General features: G+C 36.4%; 1 protein-coding gene across 1 annotated transcript; it reads left to right on the top strand.

Moving 5' to 3' along the window:
- Window positions 1–4,999: 4,999 nt before the first annotated feature.
- LOC103048896 (vomeronasal type-2 receptor 26-like) lies at window positions 5,000–13,994 on the top strand. Its single transcript, XM_088142416.1, has 5 exons — window positions 5,000–5,314; window positions 7,539–8,399; window positions 9,178–9,405; window positions 11,865–11,991; window positions 13,096–13,994. The coding sequence occupies exons 1-5, from the start codon at window positions 5,000–5,002 to the stop codon at window positions 13,992–13,994; spliced, it is 2,430 nt and encodes an 809-aa protein (XP_087998542.1).
- Window positions 13,995–19,078: the final 5,084 nt, after the last annotated feature.

Below are 19,078 nucleotides of genomic sequence, written 5' to 3'. Positions count from 1 at the left end.
GCTCACAGCAACAGAGGCAGTGTGTGGCTGCAGCCCTGTGCTATGTTTGGAAGTAAACACACCTCCCTAGAAAACAAAATGAAGCCAAGGTGGTAGAGAATATCCTGGTGTCAAGCGCACAGCTGGGCAAGATCAAGGAAGCAAGAATCACACAGATTTCTTTCCCCCACATCTACACCAACAGCACCATTACAGATTCCAACAAGTACATACATAAGATCAGAGGCACCTTTACCTTTATCACATACATCTAATGTAATATATGCCATTATTTGCCAGTTATGCCCCTCTGAATTCTATGTAGGATGAACAGGCCAAAGTTTGCACAAAGAATTAATGGGTACAAGTTTGACATCAGGACTCAAAACAAGGACAAAATAATACCATATAATCTCAACTTTCCAAGAGACTATTATAGATTTCTATTATCGATCTCAAAAACAAACTTTACCAGTACAATTAAGTAAGAGATTGCTGAACTCACACAGATCAAAAGGTTTCAGGCTATTTCAGAAAGACTCAAGAAACACAATGGATTTTTAACACAAGTATGGGGAATTGTAGTTATTATAGTTGTTTCCATAATCTCTATTTTTTATATATTGTATATGTTTTTAATATATTTTATCTGCAAATTATGGATTTTTTCTTAACTTGATTATTGGACTGATTCCCCCGTCTCTCAGCTCTGCTTCTCAGCCATCTTGCAGCTCCAAGAACTGCAGTTTTCTCTCGCTGTCTGAAGACTACTGCTGAGGTGCTTGTCTCTGGATTGGAGGTTTCTCCTTCCCATGTTTCTGCTGTCTTTGGGGCTTGACTCTTTTTCTCAATACACCCACATGTGTGCTTGTTTTCAGTTCCCTTTTATAAAACAAATTCTCCAATTAAGGAGAGGGTGGGACTGTTTTAACCTTCCTTCTCAGGCAGCACCAAAACTCTGGATGCCAGGAAGGAAAAAATGCCTACTTGCTCCAGCTAGTGAGTTCATTCTTTCCCACATAGGTACATGCATAGATAAAGGTGTATTTGATAAAAGGAGATATCAAGGGATGAGTGAAGATTCCTATGAATCCATCAGGAAGAATAAATGTGCAAATGAATGTCGCTTCCAGATTGGTATATGTGTTGCTAATGGTAGTTCCACTTCAATATTTTAAGCAAATTGATAAGATAACAGTCATCTTTTTATGGAACTGTCTCATTTAGGGTTTTTCTTTTAAAGAATATGGCCTTCCTATGTTAATGGTAGTTTTAATTTTCCTGGTTTTAAAGTATGTCACAGGTATATTGATGGCACCACACTAAAAGAAGCTGCTAGAAGCAGATAGGGACTTTCCTCCTGAATAAGAAAGTGCAAAAGGCCAAGTAAAGGTTAGCATAGCCACGAAGGCACCCCATGAGGAAGTAAGAAAATCTGCCCAGAGGCAAAGCAAAGCCCGCCAAAAAGATATGAACCAGTTAAAAACTGTGAGGTAATCTGACAAGATCTGTAAGGTATATAAGGTTGATGTGAGGACACGCTGGGCACGCTCGCTTTGTGACTAGTCCCAAATGTTAATCCTTTAGTTTTGTACAGAAGTAAAGTTTTAAATATGTTCCCACCCACCTTTGTGGGATCTTTGGCTATTCACACCAGGTGAAACAAACCAGCCAGCTTTGGGCTGGGACATCGGACATATTTGTTAGGTTTTTTAAATGTATTGGGATGAACGTGTAATTCAATATGTCCCTTTAAGAGCTCAGTTGAGGAGTTATTATTTAGCACCCTGGAAACCCTAGCAAAACCTGATTTAATAATAGTAGGAATGCTGTGATTTTGCTAGCATTTAAGGCAGTTCGACTTATTTGGACATTATTAGGTAAGAAATTAAAATTTGATCTGAGTTTTTATAAGACATTGAGTATTTGAAAAGATGACAATGATTTATAAAAATTGTGGCCCCTTTTTATTGATAAAGCAATGCCAAAACAGGGATGTCAAAGATTGCTAGCTATGTAAGGAAAAGAATCACTTTCTATTGGAGAATTTAAAATGAATGTTCAGCACAAAATGAGTTTTCTCTCCTATCAAAATAGCCAGAAATACCTATGTCCTTCTGGAGTGTGGGTGCATCCATATGTGAGTACATTCTTAGTCAAACTCTAAGCAGTGACTGAATTGTGTATGACTTCATTCCCTTAATTCTTACCTTGAAAATGTTTTTAGATCAAATTAGTTCATAGAAAAAAAAATGTTCTTATAGTATATATTGTTGAGTGAAGCGAATAATTCATATTAAAATTAAAGAAGAAAAGAGAAATATAAAGTGCTTGGAGAATTATATCATAAACAAAGAAGCTTCAAATCATTTGACCAAATTGTTCATAAATCCCCATCTTTCTCTACTGGTCAAACCACATGTTAACAAACAACATACATCAGAGACCTACCATTTTAAAACAGGGACAGATTTATCCTTCAACTATATAAATAAATTGGCCAGCTTTCATTCATGTTATGTTGAAGTATGACCTTGCTAAACTTTTTGAGAATGGCTACAAGTTTGCTCATGAGATCTCCAATCCAGCCATAATAATAATAATAATAATAATAATAATAATATCCCATGCAAATCCCAAGAACAATCATTTGCATCATCACTTCCCTCACTGTCACCCTCAAATTATGAATGTGGCCACCAAAAGTTTCACCATCACAGAACTAAGCCCAAATGTCGCTTCCTATCGGAGTAAGAGGAAAACACTTTTCAACTCAGGAAAATTTTGCTTCTCCAGCAGTTCCCTAAGGAATCAAACTCTAGTTTGATAATTTACAATCCTGTTTGCCTATCTTAATGACTGCTGCTTTTCCAAATCCCTTTGGATTTCAGTGCCCACTAGTGAACCTTATAATTAAGACTAGTGAAGAGTGTTATTCTCCCATACCATTTAGATAGCCTAGATTCAGGCTTTGGCAGCAGATTGAACCACCATTCAAGACAGGCACTATTAATCACAGAAATGCTAATATAGAAGAAAAAAAGTTATTTAATATCCAGAGGATGGCAGTTTTACTGATCTTGCTGCTAATGCTGCTTCCTCACATAGTCTGCAAGTCTCATAGGTGCAGCATCTCTCATCCATACCCTTCATATCATAAGTACCAACTTCTAGGAGATTTCTTTGTTGGTGGCATTGCTTCTCAGACTGGCATCCTCCCAAAAGAAGTCCTCTTCACTGAAACCCCCTCACCAGTATTGCCTGGAGAGTTTGTGTAAGAAACTGGATCACTGCTTCATTTTTCATTCATTTTGGTCACTTGAATAATCAAAGTGAGCAATATCATCTCAATACAATATCTTGCTTGGGTGATAGTAAAGAGATGCTGAGGAAAGCTCTCCTGAGGCAGAATATATTATGGCAATATATACGTGTATATATTCAAAATTTTACAACAGCATTCTGCAAATTGAGGACCCTCCCAAGGTGTAGCCTTTGACTGTCATAATTCTTTGAAATAGCACTGGGAAACACTGGGAGTTGAAGCCAGTCCTAGAGGGAACCCAGATTGGAGGAAGCTGGTTTAAAGGCTTTTAACTTCTTTCTGTTATGGTTTCACTATCTTCCTTTCAGTGTTTTCTCCTACCAAATCTCTTCATTATGCCAGCTTCATCCTTGGCTACTTTCCCTCCTCTTTATGCTTGGTCTTGGTCACATTTGGTCTGTTATGCTTTTAATTTGGCAGATTTTCACGATCGTATTTTTATTTCAGTGAAACATGGAAACATTGTAACTTCAGTGTTCTATCAAAGATGATCAATACATTTACCCCCTCATCCTTCAAATGCTAAAGATAGCCATTGTTTTGTTTGTATAACTTTTATCTAAGTCACACTCTTTAAAATTGTCTTCAGTTTTACCACAGGACTTCCCGAGAAGCATTATTTTTGAATGGGCTTAGGCCTTGCATCTCTTCAGATGAAGAGTCCACTAACTCCCCTGGTCAAATCTAAAATGAAATAATGTTTTAGGAAGTGAATCTAGAGCAGCCTTATCTAACCTGATGCCCTTTTGATGTGGACTTCACCTTTCAACATTTTCTGCCTTCAAGGCTCTGCTATATAGTGAGTTACAGGAGCTAAAATCCTTCGCATCAAAAAAATGCCAATTTGGGGAAGGCTGATCTACTGTACAGTATGTACACCTGTTTTTCAAGTATCACTCATGCAATTTTATTACATTCATCCTTTTGGGAAATATTTGGAAAATTAACCTTATTTTCTTACTAAAATCATGCACACACACAGACACAAACATGTAAAAATGATAAAGTGTTTAAAGCTAGCTATCTGCCAGAACTTTATATAATTACCCCTTTGAAACTGTTTATGCTTAATTTTGAGCTGCTTCCAGATTTTCTCTGTGCTTTTTTGCCTGCTTTTAAAGTAATATTCTTTGAGAATATTTTATTTTTTAATTTGTGATTTATCACTGAATGATTTCCACATATTAAGAATAATCCATACAATGCAGACATTTGTATTAAGGATATCTGTATTTGTTTGACTGCTAAGGTAAACATGAATGTGAATTTGCATATTCTTTGCAAAATTACATATATGGGGCAAATTTGCAAAGAAAAATTATTTGGACAAACGTATACAAAAATACTTTACAGAATTCTAGGAATGTCTGTTTTTAAAATAAAATTTCAGAATAGTTTCGAATTGGATATCAAGCGTTCCCCCCCCCCCACACACACACACAAAAGCCTTGAAGAACCTAAAATTAACATATTTCCTTCCCTAATATGTATGGTAGAAAATTTGACATATACATATATTTACTTCTTAAAAAATCCAAACATGCAACGTTTTTACAAAAATGCAAATAATCTTCATGCATGTTGACAGTATATGCAGGTGGCTATTAGTTTACAATGTTAGAGAAATAGTGCAGTCAGCCTGCTGAATTCCTGATTAAAACACAAAAGCTGTTAAATGTGGAATGGACTTCTGATATGGAGCACAAATCTCATTATAGCTTAGTTCCTAAGAATTATCAGCACATCCTGTCTATGGCATTTGCAGTGAAGGAGATCAATCAAAACCCACAGATCTTACCGAATCTCACTTTGGGTGTCTACATCTATGATAGTTATGACAATGCCCAGAAGACTTACCAGGCCACCCTGCGACTTCTATCATCAGTTGAGAAATTGTTCCCCAACTATGTATGTAACATCCAGAATGATGTAATAGCTGTTGTTGGGGGACTGGATGCCCAAATCTCCCTTTATGTGGCAACTATTTTGGATATCTATAAGACCCCACAGGTAAGACACGTTTATCTATCTATATGCTAATTTAACATAACTTTTATTTTTAAAAAAATATTCTGGATTTTGTATTGCACCCCAGTCAAATAGACAGTCCTGGAATGGAAAAAGGGATGTATCCCTGCAGTTCTAAGAGTCACATTCTTATAAATATCACATTTTAGCTTTAATCCTCCATCCATTTACACTGCACTATGTCCTCTGAACATAATGGGATTTATACCTTTAAAGGCAAACTAGAAATGGTATTATTTATTTTCAAGCACTGCATAACTTTTTTTTTTTTTAGTTTATATACTATATGTCATACAGCCAAGCTGTTTTATTGTATTGCTAGTTAAAGAAATCAACTGCCAATTGTTGCATCAAAGATAATATCATGCATTGGACAGTTGTATCTTCTGTGTTTAAGTCTGATCTTAATTCTCATTTTATCAGGACAAGTCTATTGATTGGGAGAGCATATTAAATAAATGGATAAATAAATGGTTAAATAAATAAATAAATAAATAAATAAATAACCCACCCACCCACCCACCCAGTTGAATTCAAGGCAGATTCAACCACATGTTTTGTTTTTTTTAGTCTAGGTGTCAAGCTTCTGAATAACTATAAATTAAGAGCTAATATTAATTAGCACCAGAGTGCTAATATGCAGATTGAATTCAAGGTTAAAGATAACTGATTGCCAGTATCAATTTAAATTTGCAACATGAATCAATAAAAGATATGTTCACATATCTTATATCATTGGGAAACATCTATAGCTGTTTCATTTTCTGCCAGAATGGTGTAGAAAAAACAAAGGTAGGAGACCTTTAGTGGGTATTAATCCTGCAACTTTTAAAAAGCTTCCTATGATATCTTTCTATATCTCTGTGGTGACTATAGCCTCCTTGTTAGTTTTGCAGACTCAGATTGAAGACATTTTCTCCTTCCAAATTCTAGACATTAATAATACATGCTTGCATAATGGACAGATCTTTACTCTGAAATTGTCAGATACCTCAACTCCTCCCTCTGGAAAAAGTTTGTTCCTTTGAAATCTAGAGCAGAACTCAGGGAGAAGTTGTGAGTTGTGTTTGGGAAAGAGTGGGGCTTCTGATTATTATTTGGAATCCCTCCCGCCCCCCGCCCCCAAAAAAAGAAGTCCAGAGAAAAAGAAGCAAAGGAATATATAACTGTGTGTGTGTTTGTGTGTGTGTGTTTTTAATTCTTTGTTCAAGTTCAGGAATTGTGTATAATTTCAGCTTTTTATTCAAACCTCAGACTTGTTCGTGAAGTTAATTTTTTTGCAGAACTGTCCTATAATAATTTTGAAAACTTCTCCAGTATCTTTTCATGGAGACTAGGAACAGTCATTTGTAGATTTTTCTTGTCTAATTCATTTGCAGATTCTCTATCCCATGATCTGAACAGTACTGTAATTATTTTTTTTTTTAGTGCTGAATGTAATTTTATATGCATTTTATAATTAAAAAGAGAGTTTAACTTTTAGCTTTTTTTAAAATAAAGTTTTGGGTTTTTTACCACTTGTGGCACTTGCTATCTCCCAAAGAGGGAGAAAAGGGCTGAATCCTCTACAGGCAGTTCCTGTACATTAGATGGCGAGGAGATTACACTATTGGAATTATTTCTACCTTTTGGGTTTTGACCTTTTAATTGCCAGAAAAGAAGCACAAGGTATGAAAGCCCTATCTGTCTCATACATCAGAGTTAGGGGATGGTCAACAGGTGAGGTATCCCCTGAAGGATTATTGTTGTTGTTGTTGTTTTTAACAAAAAAGCAAATTACATATAGCAGAGAACTACTCCACCAAGTGTTCTAATGTATGAAATATTTAAGATGCAGAAAAGTCAGAAAAACCAAGGAATCCACAAAAACACTTGGAATCTCTTCAAATCACTCCAAAGGCACCTGACTGGATTTCATACATTAAATCACTTCAGTGATTCAACTCAGTTTAAAAGGATGATTCAACTGATCCATAGGATTTGTGTAGAAATGAAGCATATAGGTAATTTAGTAAAACCACAAACATAATTTCAAGTAGCAATGTTGAAATCTGTCATGAACACCACCATGAGTCCAGCTGGAAAGTGGCCATATATTAAATAAACAAATAGTATGAGGTTTGTTAATATAATCTATGCAGATTGTGATAATAGTTGAAAATACTATATACATGTATCCATTATTTTCTTAACCACTTATATCTAGCTCATTTATGGATTCCCTCCACTGATGAATGATAAAACTCCAGGCCTTTCTTTTTACCAGATGGTTCCCCCAGAAGCCCTTCAATATGCAGGGGTTGTCTCACTGCTCTTGCATTTCAGGTGGACCTGGATTGGGATTCTTATTATGGACAATGACCATGGAGAAAAAATGTCACAAACTGTGATTCCACTACTTTCCAAAAAGGGGATTTGTTATTCTTTAATTGAAAGAATCCCAAAATTTAGTGATATTACTAAACTTGATGGTATGATTCAGCAGGGGGTAAAAATATATGAAAATGTCATGAGTACTAAAGCTAATGCATTTGTGGTCTATGGAGAATCTTTCTCCATGATGTTCTTGAGATGGTTGCAATATATGCCAAAGCTGGAAGCAGTGAGAAGTAAACCAAAAGGTGTTGTGTGGATAATGACAGCCCAGATGGAGTTCTCTTCATCAGCCTTTCAACTCCATTGGGATACAGAAATAATGCATGGTGCTCTCTCCTTCTCAATGCACTCTGCTGATCTACCAGAATTCAAATCATTTATTCAGAAAAAAAATCCCTTCAGCACAAAGGAAGATGGATTTATTAGTCTATTCTGGCAAGAAGCTTTCAGCTGCGTGCTTCCTAATATGGCGATGAGTGATTTGCCTGAAAATATTTGCAATGGAACAGAGGATCTGAAGAGCCTTCCTGAATCTCTTTTTGAAATGAAAATGACTGGTCACAGTTACAGCAGCTACAATGCTATGTATGCTATAGCTCATGCATTACACGCACTGTCCTCTTTTAAACATAAACACAAAGCTATGGCAAAGAGAAGAGGAGGAATGATATATAATCAAGGCTTCTGGCAGGTAATGGCACCAACATCCTCATCTGATGGAGCATCATGTACGTAAGTGTGATGGCAAAACTGTCTGAATTTCAGTAACTTTCCCATCTCCTAGCAATGTAGCAATAGCTCTTAGTTTTATCAGGATTCCTTTTAATTATTACTGAATTTACTATATAAATATAGTACTGTACACTGATTCGTGCTGGGCACTTTTCTGTGTTTAGGATTTTAATGGCATATTTATTAGTATAATTATAATTATTAGTATAATTTTAGAAATCCATTTTCTGACTCTACAACATCTCCATTTGATTATATATATGGACATACTATATAATAGTACGTATATGTACATGTACTGTATATATGTATATATACAATGTATATATGTACATACACACAAACACAGAGACACACACATATGTGTATTTCTAACTTCCAGGGTCTGTCATGTGCATATACGTATACATAAATATATGATACTTTGACTCTAGAAGTTAGATAACTTTTGGTGTAATGGAATCAGATTTTCTATTAACCATCATTCAAATTTTGTGGTAAATAAAGGGGAATATTAGTACAATCTGTTGTTTTGTTTCTTCTCTAACTCACACCAATCTGGCTTCTCCCACTGAGTCTTACAAATGATTTCCATAACTCCCTCTCCTGCTTAACTGAAATAAAAGAGAGAGAAGAAATGAAATGGAATGTGTACTTTTCTGGTTTTCTGCAACAGATAATGCCATCATGAAGAGGAAAATGTTCTCAAAACTGTGGTATTTAATTTTTTGCTCTAGCTCCATTATTTTCTGAGAGGCATTTCTTTTAACAACAGTGCTGGAGACCTGGTTTCCTTTGATCAGAATGGAATAGTAACAACTGGATTTGATGTCATCAACTGGATTGCTTTCCCAAACAAATCATTTTTTCGTGTGAAAGTTGGAAAGGTGGATCACTTAGCTCCTCCAGATGAAGTTTTAACCATCAATAAAGAGGTCATTACATGGCACAGTTGGTTTAACCAGGTGGGATCTATTTATCATCCATGTTTTGGAATTATGTATCTCTATTCTAATATGTAAATTCCTTATGTTCAACAATGGTAAATATTATGAAAGAGTAAGTGAATTAATCTCACTATATGAATTTATATAATAACTGACCCTCTGATCTACAAATGTCTGCCCTAATTGCTATGATTTTCTTTTTATTATGTGAGAAATGTTTGGAAGATTATTTATTTATTTTATGCAATTGAAATAGCCTCCCTCTCGACCTATGACTCTGGGTGGCGAACAACAATTAAAATTAAGCATAAAAAGAACAAAAAACATAAGACACATATACCCACATATATCCACATCCACAATCCCCTGAAAAATGGATTTACATAACATCCTGGTCCAATGTCTGGGGGGAAAACCATTTCTAATGCCTCACAGAAAGCCATCAGGTCACTTATTATCTAGTCTCTACAACTTTCATAATCTTTGCTTCCCAGGATCTTTTGCTAGAAAGGAAAATATTTAGTTTATGTGGGAAATGAAACATCCAGATACTTTTACATTCAGACTAATTAAAGGTTAGGAAAAGCTGGACTTCCCCTGTGAAAGAGAATTTGCATTAGTGGACCTTTCTGGTAGTTTGTGTACCGTGATAGCTATAACCACTGTGCCCTCTCTTTTCTTATTTCATTTGTTGTGGACATTTTCCTTCATGTTTACATTTTGCTGAGGTATAATTGATTTCTGTGCCATAATTTCTTGAAGGTTCCAGTAGGGCTAACTGGTAAAGAAAAGGGAAATAACTAGAATGTTCCCTGCATTAGTTTTTTCCCCTTTTAAATTTTAAAGAAATTTATTTGGAGAGGCACATTTATGAATATTTGCTAATCAGGGAATTTGCTTCTACTCACATGTTTAACCACTTGCTAGAATCGGGAATTTCCGTTTCATCCAGAAGGGATGTTGTTTCTTTCCAGTCAAAGGTTGGTGGCAGTTTATTGGGATTAAACAATCCAGGACTGTTAACAATTGGGATTAAACAATCCAGGATTGTTGAAAATTGTCACCTCTAACATCACAAATTGACTCATATATGAGATGGGTGGCTATATTTAATAAATAAATTAAATAATTATTGTAATCCCCAGAAATAATCAGATTATTTAATCTCATGGACTCTAGCATGCCTTAATCTTGAGGGGTCCATTGAGCTGATGAATTAGGAATTATGTGGCACGTGTGCTTAACTCTCTATTGTTTGCAAATGATGTCATCGCCCATTGGGCCAAAGTATAGGGATACCGCAATGATAGTCCTCTTATAAATCAGAGATGTCTGTAAACTACTGTCCTTTAAATCTACTAAAAGTTGTAAGTAAGGTTTATGCTAAAATTTTAAGTAAGGAGTTGATGAATGGGACATTCCTTGAAGAGATCTTGGTGGATGAGCAGGCCAGTTTTAAAAATGGCAAGTCATCCATACTGCAGATATTAATAACACAGCACTGGTTAGAAAAATATGCCACAAAACCTAGAAGGCTACATGCTACAGTATATTTCTCAATCTGAAAAATATATTTGATTTCATATCTAGAGAGAAATCTTGGCTTAATTTATTTGTTCCATCAAGTGATCACTGCCTACTTTTATTAATACAAAAAATGAAGATTCCAATTTAAAGTGAAATATAGAATATCAAATCATACAAGAGTAAACATTTCTGTAGTTGAATAAAATTGCCCTAGTTTCCATGAATATACAAATTTTAACAGGGTTCTTTGAAATTCAGAAAAAAAAAAAACCAGAAAGGATTATGAATGCATGCGTGCAAATTGATCAGGATCAGAAATAGACTTATTTCTTCAGAGAGACACCTTGAACAGGTCAAGTAAGCATCTTGAGCCTTGAGCTGGCCTTCTAACTTTAGTCAGAGGTTGCTTGCTGTTCATACTTAAAGTAGGGAGTTTTGTTTTGAGGGCTTACATCACCTCTTTCAATTTTATGATTCTACAATCTCCCCCAGGTGGATACATGGCAGAACTGAGAAGCTGTCCTGCTTGTTATGGGTTGCAGTTATTCAAATTTGCACTTCCAAAAGGAACAAAAACCTATATATTTTTAAACAAAAGACATACTAAGTGTCTATTATCTATAGATCTATAGATCTATAGATCTATAGATATATAGATACATAGATAGAATGTATCTATAGACATACATTCTAAATAAAAATACATTTAAATATGAAAATTTGGAAGAAAATAATTCACAAGTTACAATTTCAGGGCAACTTTCACATTAATATTATGCAGGGTGAAGACATGGCTAGGAAATAGACCAATTTATGCACCTGTAGCAACAGCTTCTAGCATATCAAGTAAGCCATTTTGAGCAGGCCCTTTCAACTTAAATAGGAGTCAAACAAACTGTAGACTTCCCTTTATTATTTTATAATGTAATATATTCCGCTTTCATTTTTAGGTCCAACCTCTTTCTATATGCAGTGATAGTTGTCATCCCGGTTTCAGCAAAAAAGTGAAGGAAGGAGAGCCATTTTGCTGCTATGACTGCATCCCCTGCCCAGAAGGAAGGATTTCAACTGAGTATGGTAATCATTTCCTCCTGTTTCTTCTAAATAAATTCAAGCAATAAAAAGAATAGTGTAATGTAATGAGTAGATTCAAGTAGTAGTGGGGTACAGTTTATTGAGAAAGCATTTTTAGGATGTGAGGATTAACAACTTCTATTTACTGGAATATTCAGACATAACTCACTATGCATTAACAACCAAGATTACCTAATTTTTTAAAAATAATGAAGTTGCTAACTTTTCTTACAGATCTAACAGGTGTCATCAAAGCATCTATGAAATATTATTGCCAACTTTTGGCAATCTCTGAACACTTTTTTGATCAGCTTTCCTCAACTTTTTCTCTTCTGGATGCCTTCAGCATCACTGAAGTAATTTTGAAGGGAACAGAAGGGCCCTTAGATTAGAAGGGGCATCTACTTACAAAATAACAATATCAGAGCATAATTACTGATTTCATCCTGATTTAAATTCAGATTTCACCCTTTAAAAAAAGCTCCTGAAAACTTTAGTTCATATTTTATTTAATAAAAGAGCTTCCTGATAAATTGTCAAATGAAGCCCTCATTTATATATGAAACTATCCGTTGGGGACTGCTATGACATCTTTGATCATAAGATATAAAATAGCTTCATCTATATATTATGATTCACCATTTACAAATTTGTATCAAATTTGAATCTCAGAACTATAAAGTTACAATTAGATTAACATAAGTAAATAGATCTTGTTGGAAATGTGAAGAATAGGATATGGCATCATTTATTAACTTAATATCCAACATGATAAGAAATATTAAATATAATATTCAAGTTCCACATACTGTTAATAATTTTAAGGTGATAAATATTTAAATTTATTAAAGCAACTTATTGTTGCACCTTTATCACACCCTTTGTCTCTCATATTCTGAGGTTCTAATCTGAATATTAAATACAATCTGCAAAAGTTAGAATGTCATATTGAGTCTCATACAAAGCACAATTATATGACATCTGTAGGCTTCCTATATATATTAATCAAAATTGCTGCCTAATATTGTAGGCAGTAATATGATAATACACTGGTCAAATTTAGGATATGCATGTGATACTAATATTATACCACTTCTTCTTTTTTAGACAAAAATGAATGTTTTAGATGTCAAGACAAATATTATCCAAACAAGGGACAGGATTTCTGTATTCCCAAGATTATAAGTTTCTTGACTTATGAAGAACCTTTAGGGATCAGTTTAGCATCTCTTGCACTTATCTTTTCTTTAAACACAGTCCTTATACTAGGAGCATTTATGAGGAACCACAACACTCCCATTGTCAAAGCCAACAACCGAAGCCTGACCTACATGCTCCTCATCTCCCTCCTGCTCTGCTTCATTTCAGCATTGCTATTCATTGGCAAACCGGGAAAAGTGACCTGTCTTCTCCGACAAACAGCTTTTGGCATCATCTTCTCAGTGGCTGTTTCTTCTGTCTTGGCAAAAACCATCATGGTGGTTCTGGCTTTTATAGCCACCAAACCAGGATCCAAGATGAGGAAGTGGGTAGGGAAAAAATTGACCAATTCCATTGTTGCTTCTTGTTCCCTCATCCAAGTAGGCATTTGTACTCTGTGGCTGACAATGGCTCCCCCATTCCCAGATGTTGATATCATCTCAGTGACTGAAGAAATTATCCTGCAATGTAATGAAGGCTCTGTGACCATGTTTTATTGTGTGCTTGGCTATATGGGCTTCCTGGCACTTATCAGCTTCACCACAGCTTTTCTTGCCAGGAAATTACCTAACAGTTTCAATGAAGCCAAGTTCATCACCTTCAGCATGTTGGTCTTTTGCAGTGTTTGGCTGTCCTTTGTCCCAGCATACCTGAGCTCCAAGGGGAAATACATGGTGGCTGTGGAGATCTTCTCCATCTTAGCCTCGGGTGCTGGGCTTCTTGGTTGCATCTTTTCCCCCAAATGTTACATCATTGTGTTCAGGCCTGACCTAAACATCAGAGCACATCTAATAAGACAAAAATAAGCCTCTCTCTCTTTTGTTAAAGCTTTTAATTTAGACTTCTGCGTCTGTATGCAGTATAGAATATTTATGGAAAGTTATCAGATTTTGAGAACAGGGAAATGTTCCTGTATGTGTCCCACCTTTTCTGATCATTTCTTGAAACTAATATATTTTTTTTCAGAATCTTTTCTCAAAACATCTTTACATTTTTAATTACTTCACTACCTATTAGTGAGAGCTGGGTAGAAGGAAACAAATGATACTGAAATCCAGTAGCCATGAGGATGCTAATAGGGTTGGGTCAGTGGGCCACCTGTTTGGAATTAATCATAAACCAACTAGAAAGCTATTAATATGAGAGGGTAAACCTAGAAGCATAACCAATATAAATGTCCTATAATGTAACTCTAAACTGGAAAACATTGTTTCATTCTCCACTCTTGGACCAGTGTTGTACTTGTATTGGTATTCTGGGCATATTGATATACTCCGCTATGAACCAATATGCCCAGAATACCCTCCTTCCTGTCTTATCCCCTTATATGCTTATATATAAAAGCAAGAAGGTAGGTTACTATAAAGCAAAGCACTAACCTCAGGCTGAGTTTATTTCTAGATACAGTATCTCAGAGCTGTTCACACTATCCCAGAGTCTTTCCTCAAAAATGAAATGAGTGGCTGCATTTTAAAGTGAGGACATCTTCCTGGAAAAGAATGAAAATGAAAGTAAAGTGGTAGAGAATGTAGACTGAATGATGAAAAGTAATCTTTTGTTTTGCTTTCTATTCTTTTTGATAGCTATCTATCACCATGTAGAAAACATCAACCATTTGTTAAGGGGCTTATATAGAACAGATTGTTCCTTAATCCAAACAATGGAATAGAGAATGGAAACTTGTCTGTGCTCAAAAATTAACAGATGTTAATCTGGTTAGATTTGAGGAGAGCAAGACCACAGTTGTATACTAGACTTGTTGATAATGAAGAGATTGAAGTGATGGATAGCTTCTGCCTTTTGGAATCAATTATCAACATAAAGGAACCAACAGTCAAGAAATACACTGCAGACTAGCACTTGTAAAGTAGCCAAGAAAGAAAAGATATTCAGATGCCATACAATGTGTCTACAGCCTACAAAGTTCAGAATTGTCCAGGCAATGATTTTTCCAGTGACACTCTATGGAAGCAAAAGTTGGGAATTTTGAAGAAGCAGGATAGAAAAATTATTAACACTTTTGAACTTAGGTGTTGGAGAAAACTCCTGAGAATACTATTGATATCCAAGAAAACACATAAGGAATCATTTTCTTCGATATCAATCACAAAGGAAAAGTAATCCAGAACTTTCACTTGAGGCACAAATGACCAGGCTCAAAATATCATTTCTTGGGCCCAATGTGTGAAGGTCTAGCTGTCTTGAAAAGTAAATAATGCTGAGAAAGGTGGAAGAAGGGTGGATGGACTTAATCACAGTGGCAATGGACATCTTGAAGGGCCAAGTTGGGGACAGATCATCCTAGAGAAGGTCTGTCTTTGTAGTCACTAAGGGTCAGTACTGGCTTGATGGCCCATAATCAACCAATCATACTTGTAGCATTCATTCATTTCATTCTGCTTTGGCTTATCCCTATCCTTCCCATACAGCACTCTAAACTATCCTTCCACAGGTCCCATACTTCCATTTCATCTCAAAACATTTCATTATTTTATGTTAAATTCCTTTCACTCTCCTGGAGGCTCATTGTTTAGTCCTGTTCATAATTTGCATCAAAATTCTTCTGAATTTTTTCTTCCTCTTTTAATCATAACTATCTTTGATGTTACTATTCTATTCTTTTTCTTGTATCAAGATTGATATGCTAAAAATTAGCATAAATACAATATATGACTAGTACTCAAGGTATAGATTCTCTGCTCTATTCAATATTGGGTGTATTGACTTCTAATTTACCTGTGTTAGCATTTCCTCCAGACCATCTGTGTCTCCTTAAAATACGTATTTGTTGATATATGAAGGGAAGAAGGTGGAAATCAGAAACTACCAAGCTTATAATGCTAATGTGGACTAAAGAACATAGATTGAGAACAAACTGCATCTGGGACTGATCACAGGAAGAAGTAGGGGAAGATTAGCATTAGAGTAACCCTAAGCACTATCATTCCCATACAAATCTCTAAAGGACTCCTTTCACCATTCAGTTTCACCTAAATTATTTCATCACTTTTATTTTTAGTTCCATTCACTTTGCTATAGTTTCCTTAATTAGAACTTTTCACCCACTTATCCTCTCACGCAACCTTCCTCCCCCCCCCGCCCCCATATCCTGAGTGAGTGCCAGTATGCTGTATGTATCTTCTAGTTGGTGAGTCTACCTCAAGAATTTTTTAGGGCACATATTGACTGGTGCCCAATTGCTGGCAGGACTGTTTTCTTACATAAATAACATGGGTCACTTCCCAGCGGGATGGGACATGTCTATCATAGTCCCCACATACAAAGAAGGAGACAGGGAAGATTCTAAAAATTATAGACTCATAAGTCTTATTGATATTGTTTCCAAGATGCATATGAAACTCTCTTTGAGCAAAATAGAGGACTGGAGGTTGGGGTGCGGGGGAAGAAATTAGCAGAAGAACAGGCAGGTTTTAGACCAGGATGCTCCACAATAAATAATTGTTTTACTCTACAGGATGTCATTGTGAAATATATGTCTATTGGCAAGCAATTGTCCACTACCTTTATAGACCCTAGTGGGGCCTTTCACTCCATAAAAAGAAATATTTTGTGGAAGAAACTGGTTATGTTAAACATGGATTCCAGATTCTTATTTCTGGTTAAGGCCCTTTACTCAAATACAGTGGTACCTCGGTTCACGAACCTAATTCATTCTGTGACTCTGGTCGCGACCCGAATTGGTCGCGACCTGAATCAAATTTTCCCATAAGGTTCAATGTAATTATGGTTAATCCATTCTGAACCATATGTATTTTTTTTTTAAAAAAAAATATGACACAAAGTACAGTACAAAGAGAGAGAATGCTAACCTTGCTCAACGCAACTTCTGGCATGGAGGACAGGAAGGCGGGTGGGGAGGCGTTTATTGCTTGGAGGGAGAGTCCCCCTCCCTACAGGAAACCACGTGTCACGGGAGGGAAAATGGCCGCGGATCCTGTTCGCCACCCGATCCGGCGTTCACGAATGGAAGCAAAATTTTGCGAACGGTGCTGTTCATGACCTGAATTGGTCGTGAACAGAAGCGTTCGTGACCCGAGGTACCACTGTACCTACCTGAAAGTTTGTACTGGTGTCAGTGGTTCACCCATAAAGGAATCAGACAAGGATGTATTCTGGCCCCAATATTTAATCGCTATATCAGTGATATCCCATGATAAATTTATTGAGGTTCCTTTATATGCAGACAACATAGTTTTAATGGCATATTCTCACGATGGCCTGAGAAGACTGCTGTGAAAATTAGCTACCTACTGAGCCTCTAACTCCCTAAATGTCAACAAGGCCAAATCCAAAGTAATGATATTCAGCAAGGAACATGCTATATATAACTAGCATTTGGAGGGGGAGCCCACTGAACAAATTAATTTATTTCCATATTTAGGGGTGGCCTTTACCAACACAGTGTTGTGGGCAAAGCATTTAAAAACCTCAGTGACAGCTGAGGCAATTTCCAAAAAATTATGCCAACCACTCATCTATAACTAACCAGATACTTTGATTCCTGCACTAAAAGTATATAGGGGGAAAAGAAAAAAGAAACACCTACATTGTGAAACTTTTCAAAAGCCCCTTTATCTGAACAACACCAGACCCCATTTCCTAAGAAGTATCCTGGGAACTGATCAGAATAAGTTAGCCCCATAGTTATTGCTGAAATGGGTATTTACCCCATATGCAGCCACTCAATAATTAAAGCCTCCAACTATTGGCAGAGTATTCTTTCAATGGACCCTGGAAGGCTTAACCAAAAAAGTAGAACTTGCTTTATCTCTGTTCTCCCCTTTCATACTTTCTTCTTGCCTTAATTCCTGCCTAATTTAGTTCTTAATTCCCTCTGATCTGAGAGAACAAATCTTTTCTAGATGAGGAGTGGGGAGCTCAAGAACAGAAGAGTATGAGACACACAGCAGCAAGGTCTATAACTCTCTGAGGTCACCTTCTCATCTGTCAGATACATAAAGTGACTGAGAGAAGGAACAGGAGGAAGCTCTGTAGAAGCTAAATGACTTGCTCAATTATTTTTTGGAGGAGTGGAGAAAGCTGGCAAGGGGCTCCATGGTGTTCAGTGGCCTTGTAGAACTGTTGTGACAGCCTGCCAAACTGGCACTTGGAGGAAGAGCACAGGTGCCTCACAACTCTTCAGATCCACTGAATACAACAGGGCCTCCAAACCAGCCTTCTCTATACCTCTAAAGCTCATTTAGCTTGTGCAGAGATTAATCTTCAATCTCTGGAGTAAATAACAGGCTCATCTGTAGCAAACTACAACTTTGTGGATTAGCTTGAACCACTTTGTTTGTTTTCAAAAGCCTCCCACCACCAACCAAAAAATGGGAAAGGTAAAACTCGCTGCTTACTAGTCCAGGCCAATCAACATGATTATGACTAGGTCCAGCATACAATATGCAAGTCTCAAAGAATCTTCCAGTTGTGATTTGATAGGATGCAAAATTGAAAAGACATCAGGCTTCTAGCCTCAAGCCCTGCTGCCCCAGCAAATGGTGGATTGTTTCCCACTGGCCTGGTGATGCTTGCAAAGCCAAGCAAATTCCTTGAGATAGGTTGTCTGAATGCAGGATATCAGGACACCAACATTTAATAATGGCAAAAACAGTTTGGATCAAACATAGGGACAGCAATATTCATACCAGTTTAATTTTCAACAGTTCAGGAAATAAGAGTTGAATGGGATTATAGGAGAATTTGGGTGCCAAGTTAAAAAGTGATGCTATTTAGCTTTTTGAGATCAGCTACATTGCTGCTACCTTACTGGTCTTAAAACTCTTTCCAAAAAGTGGGGGGGGGGGAACCTATCCCGACCTATTTACACCATCACCATTCCTCACCTCCTCAATCTCTTTCCAATTGT

Source organism: Python bivittatus, unplaced genomic scaffold, assembly GCF_059951505.1.
Source record: "Python bivittatus isolate LINGU-HERP-01145 unplaced genomic scaffold, Pbiv_v1 ctg000440_np1212, whole genome shotgun sequence".
Classification (NCBI taxonomy): Eukaryota; Metazoa; Chordata; class Lepidosauria; order Squamata; family Pythonidae; genus Python; species Python bivittatus.
The sequence above is the reverse complement of the archived record's forward strand: the minus strand, read 5'-3'. Positions and strand labels throughout refer to the sequence as shown.

Bases quoted from the DNA above. Each gene is read 5' to 3' on its own strand.
- LOC103048896 (XM_088142416.1), top strand. From the start codon at position 5,000: ATGGAGCACAAATCTCATTATAGCTTAGTTCCTAAGAATTATCAGCAC. The intron at 8,400-9,177 runs GTAATGGCACCA...TTTTTGCTCTAG, and splicing joins ATAATCAAGGCTTCTGGCAG to CTCCATTATTTTCTGAGAGG. The intron at 11,992-13,095 runs GTAATCATTTCC...CTTCTTTTTTAG, and splicing joins AAGGATTTCAACTGAGTATG to ACAAAAATGAATGTTTTAGA.